This window comes from Bombina bombina, chromosome 2 (genome assembly GCF_027579735.1).
Source record: "Bombina bombina isolate aBomBom1 chromosome 2, aBomBom1.pri, whole genome shotgun sequence".
Lineage (NCBI taxonomy): Eukaryota > Metazoa > Chordata > Amphibia > Anura > Bombinatoridae > Bombina > Bombina bombina.
The window spans coordinates 909,323,697-909,341,145 of NC_069500.1; the positions used below are offsets into that span (position 1 = coordinate 909,323,697).

General features: G+C 40.8%; 1 protein-coding gene across 1 annotated transcript in view; it reads right to left on the bottom strand.

Annotated features, from left to right (window-relative positions):
- The window catches only part of LOC128647371 (C-X-C motif chemokine 13-like), a 98,202-nt gene that overhangs the window by 15,254 nt on the left and 65,499 nt on the right, over positions 1 to 17,449 (bottom strand). Inside the window, exon 3 of the mRNA XM_053700156.1 lies at positions 14,493 to 14,576. Coding sequence (XP_053556131.1) covers positions 14,493 to 14,576 — 84 coding nt within the window. The remainder of the gene's footprint in view (positions 1 to 14,492; positions 14,577 to 17,449) is intronic.

Genomic DNA, 17,449 nt, shown 5'->3' on the forward strand with positions numbered 1-17,449 from the left:
TGTATTAACCCTTCACTAGCAGCAGTTCATTATCACCCAGATCTGTACAGTGTGTATTAACCCTTCACTAGCAGCAGCTCATTATCACCCAGATCTGTACATACAGTGTTTATTAACCCTTCACTAGCAGCAGCTCATTATCACCCAGATCTGTAGAGTGTTTATTAACCCTTCATTAGCAGCAGCTCATTATCACCCAGATCTGTACAGTGTGTATTAACCCTTCACTAGCAGCAGCTCATTATCACCCAGATCTGTATAGTGTGTATTAACCCTTCACTACCAGCAGCTCTTTATCACCCAGATCTGTACAGTGTGTATTAACCCTTCACTAGCAGCAGCACATTTTCACCCAGATCTGTACAGTGTGTATTAACCCTTCACTAGCAGCAGCTCATTATCACCCAGATCTGTACAGTGTGTATTAACCCTTCACTAGCAGCAGCTCATTATCACCCAGATCTGTACAGTGTGTATTAACCCTTCACTAGCAGCAGGTCATTATCACCAGATCTGTGCAGTGTGTATTAACCCTTCACTAGCACAGCTCATTATCACCCAGATCTGTACAGTGTGTATTAACCCTTCACTAGCAGCAGCTCATTATCACCCAGATCTGTACAGTGTGTATTAACTCTTCACTAGCAGCAGATCATTATCACCCAGATCTGTACAGTGTGTATTAACCCTTCACTAGCAGCAGCTCATTATCACCCAGATCTGTAGAGTGTTTATTAACCCTTCATTAGCAGCAGCTCATTATCACCCCGATCTGTACAGTGTGTATTAACCCTTCACTAGCAGCAGCTCATTATTACCAGACCTGTGCAGTGTGTATTAACCCTTCAGTAGCAGCAGCTCATTATCACCAATATCTGTACAGTGTGTATTAACCCTTCACTAGCAGCAGCTCATTATCACCCAGATATGTACAGTTTGTATTAACCCTTCACTAGCAGCAGCTCATTATCACCCAGATCTGTACAGTGTGTATTAACCCTTCAGTAGCAGCAGCTCATTATCACCCAGATATGTACAGTTTGTATTAACCCTTCACTAGCAGCAGCTCATTATCACCCAGATCTGTACAGTGTGTATTAACCCTTCACTAGCAGCAGCTCATTATCACCCAGATCTGTACAGTGTGTATTAACCCTTCACTAGCAGCAGCTCATTATCACCCAGATCTGTACAGTGTGTATTAACCCTTCACTAGCAGCAGCTCATTATCACCCAGATCTGTACAGTGTGTATTAACCCTTCACTAGCAACAGCACTTTATCAGCCAGATCTGTAAAGTGTGTATTAACCCTTCACTAGCAGCAGCTCATTTTCACCCAGATCTGTACAGTGTGTTTAAACCTTCACTAGCAACAGCACTTTATCACCCAGATCTGTACAGTGTATTAACCCTTCACTAGCAGCAGCTCATTTTCACCCAGATCTGTACAGTGTGTATTAACCCTTCACTAGCAGCAGCTCATTTTCACCCAGATCTGTAAAGTGTGTATTAACCCTTCATGAGCAGCAGCTCATTTTCACCCAGGTCTGTACAATGTGTATTAACCCTTCACTAGCAGCAGCTCATTATCACCCAGATCTGTACAGTGTGTATTAACCCTTCACTAGCAGCAGCTCATTATCACCCAGATCTGTACAGTGTGTATTAACCTTTCACTAGCAGCAGTTCTTTATCACCCAGATCTGTACAGTGTGTATGAACCCTTCACTAGCAGCAGCTCATTATCACCCAGATCTGTACAGTGTGTATTAACTCTTCACTAGCAGCAGCTCATTATCACCCAGATCTGTACAGTGTGTATTAACCCTTCACTAGCAGCAGCTCATTATCACCCAGATCTGTACAGTGTGTATTAACCTTTCACTAGCAGCAGTTCTTTATCACCCAGATCTGTACAGTGTGTATTAACCCTTCACTAGCAGCAGCTCATTATCACCCAGATCTGTACAGTGTGTATTAACCCTTCACTAGCAGCAGCTCATTATCACCCAGATCTGTACAGTGTGTATTAACCCTTCACTAGCAGCAGCTCATTATCACCCAGATCTGTACAGGGTGTATTAACCCTTCACTAGCAGCAGCTCATTATCACCCAGATCTGTACAGTGTGTATTAACCCTTCACTAGCAGCAGCTCTTTATCACCCAGATCTGTACAGTGTGTATTAACCCTTCACTAGCAGCAGCTCATTATCACCCAGATTGTAGAGTGTTTATTAACCCTTCATTAGCAGCAGCTCATTATCACCCAGATCTGTACAGTGTGTATTAACCCTTCACTAGCAGCAGCTCATTATCACCTAGATCTGTAGAGTGTTTATTAACCCTTCACTAGCAGCAGCCCATTATCACCCAGATCTGTACAGTGTGTATTAACCCTTCACTAGCTGCAGCTCATTATCACCCAGATCTGTAGAGTGTTTATTAACCCTTCATTAGCAGCAGCTCATTATCACCCAGATATGTACAGTGTGTATTAACCCTTCACTAGCAGCAGCTCTTTATCACCCAGATCTGTACAGTGTGTATTAACCCTTCACTAACCACAGCACATTTTCACCCAGATCTGTACAGTGTGTATTAACCATTCACTAGCAGCAGCTCATTATCACCCAGATCTGTACAGTGTATTAACCCTTCACTAGCAGCAGCTCATTTTCACCCACATCTGTACAGTGTGTATTAACCCTTCACTAGCAGCAGTTCTTTATCACCCACATCTGTACAGTGTGTATTAACCCTTCACTAGCAGCAGCTCATTATCACCCAGATCTGTACAGTGTGTATTAACCCTTCACTAGCAACAGCTCTTTCTTCATCCAGATCTGTACAGTGTGCATTAACCCTTCATTAGCAGCAGCACATTTTCACCCAGATCTGTACAGTGTGTATTAACCCTTCACTAGCAGCAGCTCATTATCACCCAGATCTGTACAGTGTGTATTAACCCTTCACTAGCAGCAGGTCATTATCACCAGATCTGTGCAGTGTGTATTAACCCTTCACTAGCAGCAGCTAATTATCACCCAGATCTGTACAGTGTGTATTAACCCTTCACTAGAAGCAGCTCATTATCACCCAGATCTGTACAGTTTGTATTAACCCTTCACTAGCAGCAGCTCATTATCACGCAGATCTGTACAGTGTGTATTAACCCTTCACTAGCAGCAGCTCATTATCACCCAGATCTGTACAATGTGTATTAACCCTTCACTAGCAGCAGCTCATTATCACCCAGATCTGTAGAGTGTTTATTAAACCTTCATTAGCAGCAGCTCATTATCACCCAGATCTGTACAGTGTGTATTAACCCTTCACTAGCAGCAGCTCATTATCACCCAGATCTGTAGAGTGTTTATTAACCCTTCAATAGCAGCAGCTCATTATCACCCAGATCTGTACAGTGTGTATTAACCCTTCACTAGCAGCAGCTCATTATTACCAGATCTGTGCAGTGTGTATTAACCCTTCACTAGCAGCAGATCATTATCACCCATATCTATACAGTGTGTATTAACCCTTCACTAGCAGCAGCTCATTATCACCCAGATCTGTACAGTTTGTATTAACCCTTCACTAGCATCAGCTCATTATCACCCAGATCTGTACAGTGTGTATTAACCCTTCACTAGCAGCAGCTCATTATCACCCAGATCTGTAGAGTGTTTATTAACCCTTCATTAGCAGCAGCTCATTATCACCCAGATCTGTAGTGTGTATTAACCCTTCACTAGCAACAGCAGTTTATCACCCAGATCTGTAAAGTGTGTATTAACCCTTCACTAGCAGCAGCTCATTTTCACCCAGATCTGTACAGTGTGTTTTAACTCTTCACTAGCAACAGCCCTTTATCACCCAGATCTGTACAGTGTATTAACCCTTCACTAGCAGCAGCTCATTTTCACCCAGATCTGTACACTATGTATTAACCCTTCACTAGCAGCAGCTCATTGTCACCCCGATCTGTACAGTGTATTAACCCTTCACTAGCAGCAGCTCATTGTCACCCAGATCTGTACAGTGTGTTTTAACCCTTTACTAGCATCAGCTCATTATCACCCAGATCTATACAGTGTGTATTAACCCTTCATGAGCAGCAGCTCATTTTCACCCAGATCTGTACAGTGTGTATTAACCCTTCACTAGCAACAGCTCATTATCACCCAGATATGTACAGTGTGTATTAACCCTTCACTAGCAGCAGCTAATTTTTAACCAGATCTGTACAGTGTGTATTAACCCTTCACTAGCAGCAGCTCATTATCACCCAGATCTGTACAGTGTGTATTAACCCTTCACTAGCAGCTCATTATCACCCAGATCTGTAGAGTGTTTATTAACCCTTCATTAGCAGCAGCTCATTATCACCCAGATCTGTAGTGTGTATTAACCCTTCACTAGCAGCAGCTCATTATCACCCAGATCTGTATAGTGTGTATTAACCCTTCACTAGCAACAGCACTTTATCACCCAGATCTGTAAAGTGTGTATTAACCCTTCACTAGCAGCAGCTCATTTTCACCCAGATCTGTACAGTGTGTTTTAACCCTTCACTAGCAACAGCCCTTTATCACCCAGATCTGTACAGTGTATTAACCCTTCACTAGCAGCAGCTCATTTTCACCCAGATCTGTACAGTGTGTTTAAACCCTTCACTAGCAACAGCACTTTATCACCCAGATCTGTACAGTGTATGAACCCTTCACTAGCAGCAGCTCATTTTCACCCAGATCTGTACAGTGTGTATTAACCCTTCACTAGCAGCAGCTCATTTTCACCCAGATCTGTAAAGTGTGTATTAACCCTTCATGAGCAGCAGCTCATTTTCACCCAGATCTGTACAGTGTGTATTAACCCTTCACTAGCAGCAGCTCATTATCACCCAGATCTGTACAGTGTGTATTAACCCTTCACTAGCAGCAGCTAATTTTCACCCAGATCTGTACAGTGTGTATTAACCCTTCACTAGCAGCAGCTCATTATCACCCAGATCTGTACAGTGTGTATTAACCTTTCACTAGCAGCAGTTCTTTATCACCCAGATCTGTACAGTGTGTATTAACCCTTCACTAGCAGCAGCTCATTATCACCCAGATCTGTACAGTGTGTGTTAACCCTTCACTAGCAGCAGCTCATTATCACCCAGATCTGTACAGTGTGTATTAACCCTTCACTAGAAGCAGCTCATTATCACCCAGATCTGTACAGTGTGTATTAACCCTTCACTAGCAGCAGCTCATTATCACCCAGATCTGTACAGTGTGTATTAACCCTTCACTAGCAGCAGCTCATTATCACCCAGATCTGTACAGTGTGTATTAACCCTTCACTAGCAGCAGCTCATTATCACCCAGATTTGTAGAGTGTTTATTAACCCTTCATTAGCAGCAGCTCATTATCACCCAGATCTGTACAGTGTGTATTAACCCTTCACTAGCAGCAGCTCATTATCACCCAGATCTGTAGAGCGTTTATTAACCCTTCATTAGCAGCAGCTCATTATCACCCAGATCTGTACAGTGTGTATTAACCCTTCACTAGCAGCAGCTCATTATCACCTAGATCTGTAGAGTGTTTATTAACCCTTCACTAGCAGCAGCCCATTATCACCCAGATCTGTACAGTGTGTATTAACCCTTCACTAGCAGCAGCTCATTATCACCCAGATCTGTAGAGTGTTTATTAACCCTTCATTAGCAGCAGCTCATTATCACCCAGATATGTACAGTGTGTATTAACCCTTCACTAGCAGCAGCTCTTTATCACCCAGATCTGTACAGTGTGTATTAACCCTTCACTAGCAGCAGCACATTTTCACCCAGATCTGTACAGTGTGTATTAACCATTCACTAGCAGCAGCTCATTATCACCCAGATCTGTACAGTGTATTAACCCTTCACTAGCAGCAGCTCATTTTCACCCACATCTGTACAGTGTGTATTAACCCTTCACTAGCAGCAGCTCATTATCACCCAGATCTGTACAGTGTGTATTAACCCTTCACTAGCAGCTCATTATCACCCAGATCTGTAGAGTGTTTATTAACCCTTCATTAGCAGCAGCTCATTATCACCCAGATCTGTAGTGTGTATTAACCCTTCACTAGCAGCAGCTCATTATCACCCAGATCTGTATAGTGTGTATTAACCCTTCACTAGCAACAGCACTTTATCACCCAGATCTGTAAAGTGTGTATTAACCCTTCACTAGCAGCAGCTCATTTTCACCCAGATCTGTACAGTGTGTTTTAACCCTTCACTAGCAACAGCCCTTTATCACCCAGATCTGTACAGTGTATTAACCCTTCACTAGCAGCAGCTCATTTTCACCCAGATCTGTACAGTGTGTTTAAACCCTTCACTAGCAACAGCACTTTATCACCCAGATCTGTACAGTGTATGAACCCTTCACTAGCAGCAGCTCATTTTCACCCAGATCTGTACAGTGTGTATTAACCCTTCACTAGCAGCAGCTCATTTTCACCCAGATCTGTAAAGTGTGTATTAACCCTTCATGAGCAGCAGCTCATTTTCACCCAGATCTGTACAGTGTGTATTAACCCTTCACTAGCAGCAGCTCATTATCACCCAGATCTGTACAGTGTGTATTAACCCTTCACTAGCAGCAGCTAATTTTCACCCAGATCTGTACAGTGTGTATTAACCCTTCACTAGCAGCAGCTCATTATCACCCAGATCTGTACAGTGTGTATTAACCTTTCACTAGCAGCAGTTCTTTATCACCCAGATCTGTACAGTGTGTATTAACCCTTCACTAGCAGCAGCTCATTATCACCCAGATCTGTACAGTGTGTGTTAACCCTTCACTAGCAGCAGCTCATTATCACCCAGATCTGTACAGTGTGTATTAACCCTTCACTAGAAGCAGCTCATTATCACCCAGATCTGTACAGTGTGTATTAACCCTTCACTAGCAGCAGCTCATTATCACCCAGATCTGTACAGTGTGTATTAACCCTTCACTAGCAGCAGCTCATTATCACCCAGATCTGTACAGTGTGTATTAACCCTTCACTAGCAGCAGCTCATTATCACCCAGATTTGTAGAGTGTTTATTAACCCTTCATTAGCAGCAGCTCATTATCACCCAGATCTGTACAGTGTGTATTAACCCTTCACTAGCAGCAGCTCATTATCACCCAGATCTGTAGAGCGTTTATTAACCCTTCATTAGCAGCAGCTCATTATCACCCAGATCTGTACAGTGTGTATTAACCCTTCACTAGCAGCAGCTCATTATCACCTAGATCTGTAGAGTGTTTATTAACCCTTCACTAGCAGCAGCCCATTATCACCCAGATCTGTACAGTGTGTATTAACCCTTCACTAGCAGCAGCTCATTATCACCCAGATCTGTAGAGTGTTTATTAACCCTTCATTAGCAGCAGCTCATTATCACCCAGATATGTACAGTGTGTATTAACCCTTCACTAGCAGCAGCTCTTTATCACCCAGATCTGTACAGTGTGTATTAACCCTTCACTAGCAGCAGCACATTTTCACCCAGATCTGTACAGTGTGTATTAACCATTCACTAGCAGCAGCTCATTATCACCCAGATCTGTACAGTGTATTAACCCTTCACTAGCAGCAGCTCATTTTCACCCACATCTGTACAGTGTGTATTAACCCTTCACTAGCAGCAGTTCTTTATCACCCACATCTGTACAGTGTGTATTAACCCTTCACTAGCAGCAGCTCATTATCACCCAGATCTGTACAGTGTGTATTAACCCTTCACTAGCAACAGCTCTTTCTTCATCCAGATCTGTACAGTGTGCATTAACTCTTCATTAGCAGCAGCACATTTTCACCCAGATCTGTACAGTGTATATTAACCCTTCACTAGCAGCAGCTCATTATCACCCAGATCTGTAGAGTGTGTATTAACCCTTCACTAGCAGCAGGTCATTATCACCAGATCTGTGCAGTGTGTATTAACCCTTCATTAGCAGCAGCTAATTATCACCCAGATCTGTACAGTGTGTATTAACCCTTCACTAGAAGCAGCTCATTATCACCCAGATCTGTACAGTTTGTATTAACCCTTCACTAGCAGCAGCTCATTATCACGCAGATCTGTACAGTGTGTATTAACCCTTCACTAGCAGCAGCTCATTATCACCCAGATCTGTACAATGTGTATTAACCCTTCACTAGCAGCAGCTCATTATCACCCAGATCTGTAGAGTGTTTATTAAACCTTCAGTAGCAGCAGCTCATTATCACCCAGATCTGTACAGTGTGTATTAACCCTTCACTAGCAGCAGCTCATTATCACCCAGATCTGTAGAGTGTTTATTAACCCTTCAATAGCAGCAGCTCATTATCACCCAGATCTGTACAGTGTGTATTAACCCTTCACTAGCAGCAGCTCATTATTACCAGATCTGTGCAGTGTGTATTAACCCTTCACTAGCAGCAGCTCATTATCACCCATATCTATACAGTGTGTATTAACCCTTCACTAGCAGCAGCTCATTATCACCCAGATCTGTACAGTTTGTATTAACCCTTCACTAGCAGCAGCTCATTATCACCCAGATCTGTACACTGTGTATTAACCCTTCACTAGCAGCAGCTCATTATCACCCAGATCTGTAGAGTGTTTATTAACCCTTCACTAGCAGCAGTTCTTTATCACCCACATCTGTACAGTGTGTATTAACCCTTCACTAGCAGCAGCTCATTTTCACCCAGAGCTGTACAGTATGTATTAACCCTTCACTAGCAGCAGCTCATTGTCACCCCGATCTGTACAGTGTATTAACCCTTCACTAGCAGCAGCTCATTGTCACCCAGATCTGTACAGTGTGTATTAACCCTTTACTAGCATCAGCTCATTATCACCCAGATCTATACAGTGTGTATTAACCCTTCATGAGCAGCAGCTCATTTTCACCCAGATCTGTACAGTGTGTATTAACCCTTCACTAGCAACAGCTCATTATCACCCAGATCTGTACAGTGTGTATTAACCCTTCACTAGCAGCAGCTAATTTTCACCCAGATCTGTACAGTGTGTATTAACCCTTCACTAGCAGCAGCTCATTATCACCCAGATCTGTACAGTGTGTATTAACCCTTCACTAGCAGCAGCTCATTATCACCCAGATCTGTACAGTGTGTATTAACCCTTCACTAGCAGCAGTTCTTTATCACCCAGATCTGTACAGTGTGTATTAACTCTTCACTAGCAGCAGCTCATTATCACTCAGATCTGTACAGTGTGTATTAACCCTTCACTAGCAGCAGCTCATTATCACCCAGATCTGTACAGTGTGTATTAACCCTTCACTAGCAGCAGCTCATTATCACCCAGATCTGTACAGTGTGTATTAACCCTTCACTAGCAGCAGCTCATTGTCACCCAGATCTGTACAGTGTGTATTAACCCTTCACTAGCAGCATCTCATTATCACCCAGATCTGTACAGTGTGTATTAACCCTTCACTAGCAGCAGCTTATTATCACCCAGATCTGTACAGTGTGTATTAACCCTTTATTAGCAGCAGCTCCTTTTCACCCAGATCTGTACAGTGTGCATTAACCCTTTACTAGCAGCAGCTCATTATCACCCATATCTGTACAGTGTGTATTAACCCTTCACTAGCAGCAGCTCATTATCACCCAGATCTGTACAGTGTGTATTAACTCTTCACCAGCAGCAGCTCATTATCACCCAGATCTGTACAGTGTGTATTAACCCTTCACCAGAAGCAGCAGCAGGTCATTATCCCCCAGATCTTTACAGTGTGTATTAACCTTTCACTAGCAGCAGCTCATTATCACCCAGATCTGTACAGTGTGTATTAACCCTTCACTAGCAGTAGCTCATTGTCACCCAGATCTGTACAGTGTGTATTAACCCTTCACTAGCAGCAGCTCATTATCACCCAGATCTGTACAGTGTGTATTAACCCTTCACTAGCAGCAGCTCATTATCACCCAGATCTGTACAGTGTGTATTAACCCTTCACTAGCAGCAGCTCATTGTCACCCAGATCTGTACAGTGTGTATTAACCCTTCACTAGCAGCATCTCATTATCACCCAGATCTGTACAGTGTGTATTAACCCTTCACTAGCAGCAGCTTATTATCACCCAGATCTGTACAGTGTGTATTAACCCTTTATTAGCAGCAGCTCCTTTTCACCCAGATCTGTACAGTGTGCATTAACCCTTTACTAGCAGCAGCTCATTATCACCCATATCTGTACAGTGTGTATTAACCCTTCACTAGCAGCAGCTCATTTTCACCCATATCTGTACAGTGTGTATTAACCCTTCACTAGCAGCAGCTCATTATCACCCAGATCTGTACAGTGTGTATTAACCCTTCACTAGCAGCAGCTCATTGTCACCCAGATCTGTACAGTGTGTATTAACCCTTCACTAGCAGCATCTCATTATCACCCAGATCTGTACAGTGTGTATTAACCCTTCACTAGCAGCAGCTTATTATCACCCAGATCTGTACAGTGTGTATTAACCCTTTATTAGCAGCAGCTCCTTTTCACCCAGATCTGTACAGTGTGCATTAACCCTTTACTAGCAGCAGCTCATTATCACCCATATCTGTACAGTGTGTATTAACCCTTCACTAGCAGCAGCTCATTTTCACCCATATCTGTACAGTGTGTATTAACCCTTCACTAGCAGCAGCTCATTATCACCCAGATCTGTACAGTGTGTATTAACTCTTCACCAGCAGCAGCTCATTATCACCCAGATCTGTACAGTGTGTATTAACCCTTCACCAGAAGCAGCAGCAGGTCATTATCCCCCAGATCTTTACAGTGTGTATTAACCTTTCACTAGCAGCAGCTCATTATCACCCAGATCTGTACAGTGTGTATTAACCCTTCACTAGCAGTAGCTCATTGTCACCCAGATCTGTACAGTGTGTATTAACCCTTCACTAGCAGCAGCTCATTATCACCCAGATCTGTACAGTGTGTATTAACCCTTCACTAGCAGCAGCTCATTATCACCCAGATCTGTACAGTGTGTATTAACCCTTCACTAGCAGCAGCTCATTGTCACCCAGATCTGTACAGTGTGTATTAACCCTTCACTAGCAGCATCTCATTATCACCCAGATCTGTACAGTGTGTATTAACCCTTCACTAGCAGCAGCTTATTATCACCCAGATCTGTACAGTGTGTATTAACCCTTTATTAGCAGCAGCTCCTTTTCACCCAGATCTGTACAGTGTGCATTAACCCTTTACTAGCAGCAGCTCATTATCACCCATATCTGTACAGTGTGTATTAACCCTTCACTAGCAGCAGCTCATTTTCACCCATATCTGTACAGTGTGTATTAACCCTTCACTAGCAGCAGCTCATTATCACCCAGATCTGTACAGTGTGTATTAACTCTTCACCAGCAGCAGCTCATTATCACCCAGATCTGTACAGTGTGTATTAACCCTTCACCAGCAGCAGCAGCAGGTCATTATCCCCCAGATCTTTACAGTGTGTATTAACCTTTCACTAGCAGCAGCTCATTATCACCCAGATCTGTACAGTGTGTATTAACCCTTCACTAGCAGTAGCTCATTGTCACCCAGATCTGTACAGTGTGTATTAACCCTTCACTAGCAGCAGCTCATTGTCACCCAGATAAGCACAGTGTTTTAACCCCTCACTAGCAGCAGCTCATTGTCACCCAGATTACAGAGCTAACCACTGAAATGTCACACAGCTTGCAGCACTCAGCTGTGATCAAAGAACAGTGACAAAAGGAGTGGGCAGTACACAATAGTGCTATACTGATAAACCCCCGAAGCTCAGCCCTATCTCACTGTCCTCTAAACTAACTGAGTTTCCTGCTATGCTTCACTTTATTGACAGTGACACCTGGTGGTGGAACTCGGAATTGCAGCAAAACCGTTTTTTTTTTTTTTTAAATAACATTATGAAGTGTGCAGGGACAGTCCGGGACATTTAAATGGACGGGACTGGGTCCCAAATTCTAGAACTGACCCGGCAAAAATGGGACTGTTGGCAACTATGAATTACCGATTGGAAATTGCAGAAAACTGCTGGTGAGCCAATCAGCAGTGTCAGTCTCATGGTTGAAAAGTTAAACTGATGGAACTAATATTTTTTTTTCGTGCAATTTAACCATTTTAATGGTATTTCTTATTGTTTATTGATAATTGATGTTAACCTCAAGTAATACAATGAGGGGAATAAGCTTTCTGGAGAGTTGCAACACACATTCTGTATAATACACAATAAATTCAAAGAACTTCCATATTTATGTTTGCAATTTCTAAACGAATGAAATGAGAGCAAGTAGATGTGTATGCAGTGCAAACTTTTAGGACTTATATGTGAGTCTTCGTCAGGCGTGGTGTTATTGGAATGCTCTCATTGCATTGCTTTTTTGTAACTTTGGAATGCCAGCAGTTGCACATTGACACAAATATTTTTGTAGGGTGGTAACATGATATATAAATGTGTTACCCTTTGTAGGGGCCTGTCAATTTTTTTTTAGTTTCGTCGTTTTGTCTCAGTATTTCCATCATATTTTGGGCAGGTTTCAAGTGGAGCGCTAATTAATGCTCCCGCTAGAGCATTAACTGCGCTAGAAGTAAGCTTTTTGTGCACGTAGGGTTGCTTTCATATTGTCAAGTTTAAAGTAAACTGTTTTCGCTCACGTGCTAGCGTGACGAGAGCAAAAAGCCAAATTTACAATAGGGCGTGCACTTTCACGTATTCACCCATAAAAGTCAATGGAGCAAAAAAGTGGGGGGAAAAACCTAACACCCCACTCTTGCGCATATTCTCATGTGTGCTAACTCAACATGAAAAGTATGAATATTTCACATTCCAATGTTCTTCACATAGAAGAAAATGCTTTATTTATTCATAAATACATATTTCTACATATATCTGATGGTATTTTGGTACAATATATATTTATACCTATGTATGTATATATGATTATATATACATATAGATATATGTAGGAATATCTACTTATAAATACATAGAACATATTCTGCTATGTACCGAATATTGGAATGTGAAATATTTACAGTAAATACATAGTTAAAACCTTTATTAAATATGAATATTGCATAAATATGCTTTTAGATGTTTTCATTTACTTTTCTGCAAAGAGCTTGAATGCACTTCTATATATATATATATGTCTATATATGTGTACATATGTATTTGTGTGTTTATATGTATATATATATGTCTGTAAATACATATATACACATATAAATACATAAATACATACAGTATGTATACATACTGTATATAGACACACACACACATATATACAGTATATATATATATATATATATATATATATATATATATATATATATATATATATATATATATATATATTAGGCCTGTGCGATTGATTTTTGTCTTGCGAATTTAAAATCGTAAGAGTGTGCAATTTAAAAAAAAAAAATCCTACATTGTTAAACATTGCAGGACTGTGTGATTAATTACATGATGCAATTAATTGTGATTCTTTTTCTTGCTGCCACAATAAAAAAATTGACAAAACCTTAACTAATTATTGAAATTAAAAAACTGACTGCACAGCTCTGTGACTGCTAGTTTTGTTGTTTGTAATTTTAATGCATTTTATATTGAGACATTTATGTTATTTTTTAAAGATCGCGTTTAAAATCGCAATCGCGATATTTCATGGCCAAAATATTTTTTTCTCCCATATATCGCACAGCCCTAATATATATATATATATATATATATATATACAGTACAGTATATACATCTTTAGACATGTAAATGTTTGTATCTAATGTTAAAGCACTTTGCCTGCCTTTTTTCTAACACCTGAGACCTCATTTGTTTGAGCACTTATAACTTTTGTGTGCAATATTTTTTTAATATTATTTATTAGATGGTGTTATTATGAGTTTAACTGTACTGTATTTAAATGCATTTTTGGTGTATTTAGTGTAATTTTTTTGTTTGTGAAACAGTTAACCTGAGTTCTGAAGTCACAGTAATCATACTAGCATAAATCGTAATTGCTCTCAAGCAATCACATTTACTTTCACCTCGTAACATGAGCAATAAGGCCGACGAGCGCAAACACCCCTGATGAACCCGTTATTGCTTGGGTGCAAATGTTTGCGCTCCACTCGTTATCTGGCCCTTTGTGTGCTTGTTCCTTTTTTGAGAAAGGATCAGTTATAAAAACAAGGTATAACTAAACATTTTAAAATCTCAATTTACTGTCCCTTTAATTCATCTTCCTTTCTCTGGCATTCTTGAATTATGTTATAGTATTTGCCCTTAATAACTTTGTTGGAAGTCTGTTCCATGAACTTTTGATATCACATTCATTTTATGATCACATACAATGATTTTGTGAGTGATACCAGAGTTTTAAATCTATGGTAGATGACCCTCACTATGTTAATTTTATAATATAAGAGTTATTACCTGTTTTTAAAGTAGACATGAATTACTTGGACCCAGGGCGCTTCTGGGTCAACACAAACAATATTGTCATTTTTGAGGAAGATTCTAAAAGATAAGGATATAAAAACAGATTACTTTTAATGATGTAGCAATTTAGCTTAGAGTGATACTAATGTATCTAAAAGGGTACGTATATGGAATGTGCTATGCAATGGTATAAATTATCTTTAAAACCACAAAGCCATTAGTCGACAACAATGTGTAAACAATCACACGAGAAGCACAAACGTCTTCTTTGAAATGAGATAAACATCTTTGTAAGCAAAGAAAATGGGACTGACAAAATTCAGCAATCGTTAAGGAATATTAAACTCAAAATTTCATTCCCCATAAAGGGTTAGATTACAGGTGGTGCGCTAACTTTTTTATTGCTCGCACACTAACTTTGATCAAAATAAACTTTTAACGTGGGTGGGTTAGACGGTGAGCGCATATTACAATTTGAAAGTAAAAGGCTAGCGCACAAGCAAAACCCATTAAGCGCTAGCTTTGTATAAAATGCCTGTGTGCATGGGGCATATTATGGCCTAGGTCAAAAAGGACCATGCCTAGGGTGGCAGATTTGGGGAAGATGGGGGGGGGCGGCATTTTTTGACGCAATGTTAGCTGTGCAGCAATGGAGTGGACATCAATATAAATACCTCAAAGAGAGCGGGAAGCTTAGATCTCAGAATGCTGTGGGAGTGAGCGATGCAGGCCATTCTTAAGCCCAGGGCAGCGAGTAGTTGGAGGACTTTTGGGGGGCGGTTCGCAACAAAGCCGGTTCACAACGGTTTATGCAATTTGGTTTCTAAAAATTTCCAGGACCGCGAGCCAGGTGGTTTTGTCACTTCCTGATGTCAAGCAAATTTTATTTTTATTTTTTTGGTTAAATGCTGGGTGGTTGCTGCATAGCCACCATATACCAGCTTGAACAGCAAATATTTAATAATGGGGGGCAGTCAGTAGTAGAGTGTTTGTCAGGCAATTGTTAAATTATGTTGACTGGAGAGGAACTGAAGGAAAAGTAAAGTAAAACTTGCCATCATCAAAGGTCTTGAAACACAGACTATAAAACACAGAAATGGACTGCACTCTCAAACTGGACTGGGTATACATCCCATGACCCTGCAAACTCACAGCCCTGGGTGCTCACCTGGACTCACAAACAGCTGCATAGCTTCCAGTGACTCAGGCGGTTAACCCTAGACAATCCTGGGTGCAAAGGTAAATTACTAAACAAAATTATCAACACAACACATAGAAAGTCTGGCACTATTTATATATTTATTTGTCTCGGCACATTTAATTCCCCCCACCCCTGAAATATGTCTGCAGATGCCAGAGCCAGTGCTTAATAGGCTACTATAGTAGATTCTACAGAAACCCCCAAAGTAGTAAATTACAGGGACAGTATACACCAATTTTCATATAACTGCATGTAATAGACACTACTATAAAGAATACTATGCACAGATACTGATATAAAATTCCAGTATAAAACCTTTTAAAAACTTACTTAGAAGCTCCCAATTTAGCACTGTTGATGAGGTTAGGCTGGGACACCGAGTGAAAGGGACTGGGAGCAGAACCTCCCCTGAATATTAAGAGACCCTACATACAAACAGTAGCAAGCAGAAGTCTGTATACATTAGTATACATCTAAAACTTTGGGGCTTGGTTAGGAGTCTGAAAATCAGCGCAATGTTATTTAAAAATAAGCAAAACAATCACCTAGATTACGAGCTTTGCGTTGCGGTTTTTAATGCTAAAAAAATGACAATTTCAGTGTAAAAGCAGGAACACACTATTGAGAGTCATGTCGGTATAGCTATACTGCAAGCATTTTAGCCTGTAACGCAACGTCAATCCTGCACTCAAAAAAAATAATGTTTCTTTCATGTAATTGGCAAGAGTCCATGAGCTAGTGACGTATGGGATATACAATCCTACCAGGAGGGGCAAAGTTTCCCAAACCTCAAAAGGCCTATAAATACACCCCTCACCACACCCACAATTCAGTTTTACAAACTTTGCCTCCTATGGAGGTGGTAAAGTAAGTTTGTGCTAAGATTTCTACGTTGATATGCGCTTCTCAGCATTGTTGAAGCACGATTCCTCTCAGAGTACAGCGAATGTCAGAGGGACGTGAAGGGAGTATCACCTATTGAATACGATGACTTCCCTAACGGGGGTCTTTTTCATGGGTTCTCTGTTATCGGTCGTAGAGATTCATCTCCTACCTCCCTTTTCAGATCAACGATATACTCTCATATTCCATTACCTCTACTGATAACTGTTTCATTACTGGTTTGGCTATCTGCTATATGTGGATGGGTATCTTTTGGTAAGTATGTTTTTTTATTACTTAAGGCACCCCAGCTATGGTTTGGCACTTTATGCATTTATATAAAAGTTCTAAATATATGTATTGTACTTATATTTGCCATGAGTCAGGTTCATGTATTTCCTTCTGCAGACTGTCAGTTTCATATTTGGGGAAAATAAAATTTTAAGAAATTTTTTTCCTACCTGGGGTTTAGTCTTTTTTTCTAATTGACTACTTTTTTCCTGCAAATTGCGGGCGGTATTAGGCCCATGGATGCGCCAAATGCTAGACTTTATTGCGTCATTTTTGGCGCGAGAATTTTTTGGTGCGAAAAATACGTCTGTGATGCAACTTTGTAATTTCCGGCGTTGTAGTTGATGCCGAAGCCTTACACACGGTTGCGTCGTTGGTGACGCGAGTGTGTCATTTCCGGATATTGTTGGCGCAAAATTTTTTTTCATACTTGCCGCAAAACTTTTTCATTATTTTAATACCCCATTGATGTTTGCCTCTTGCTTTTTTCTCTGTCAGAGGGCTATGCTATTTGCATTTTTTCCCATTCCTGAAACTGTCATATAAGGAAATTGATAATTTTGCTTTATATGTTGTT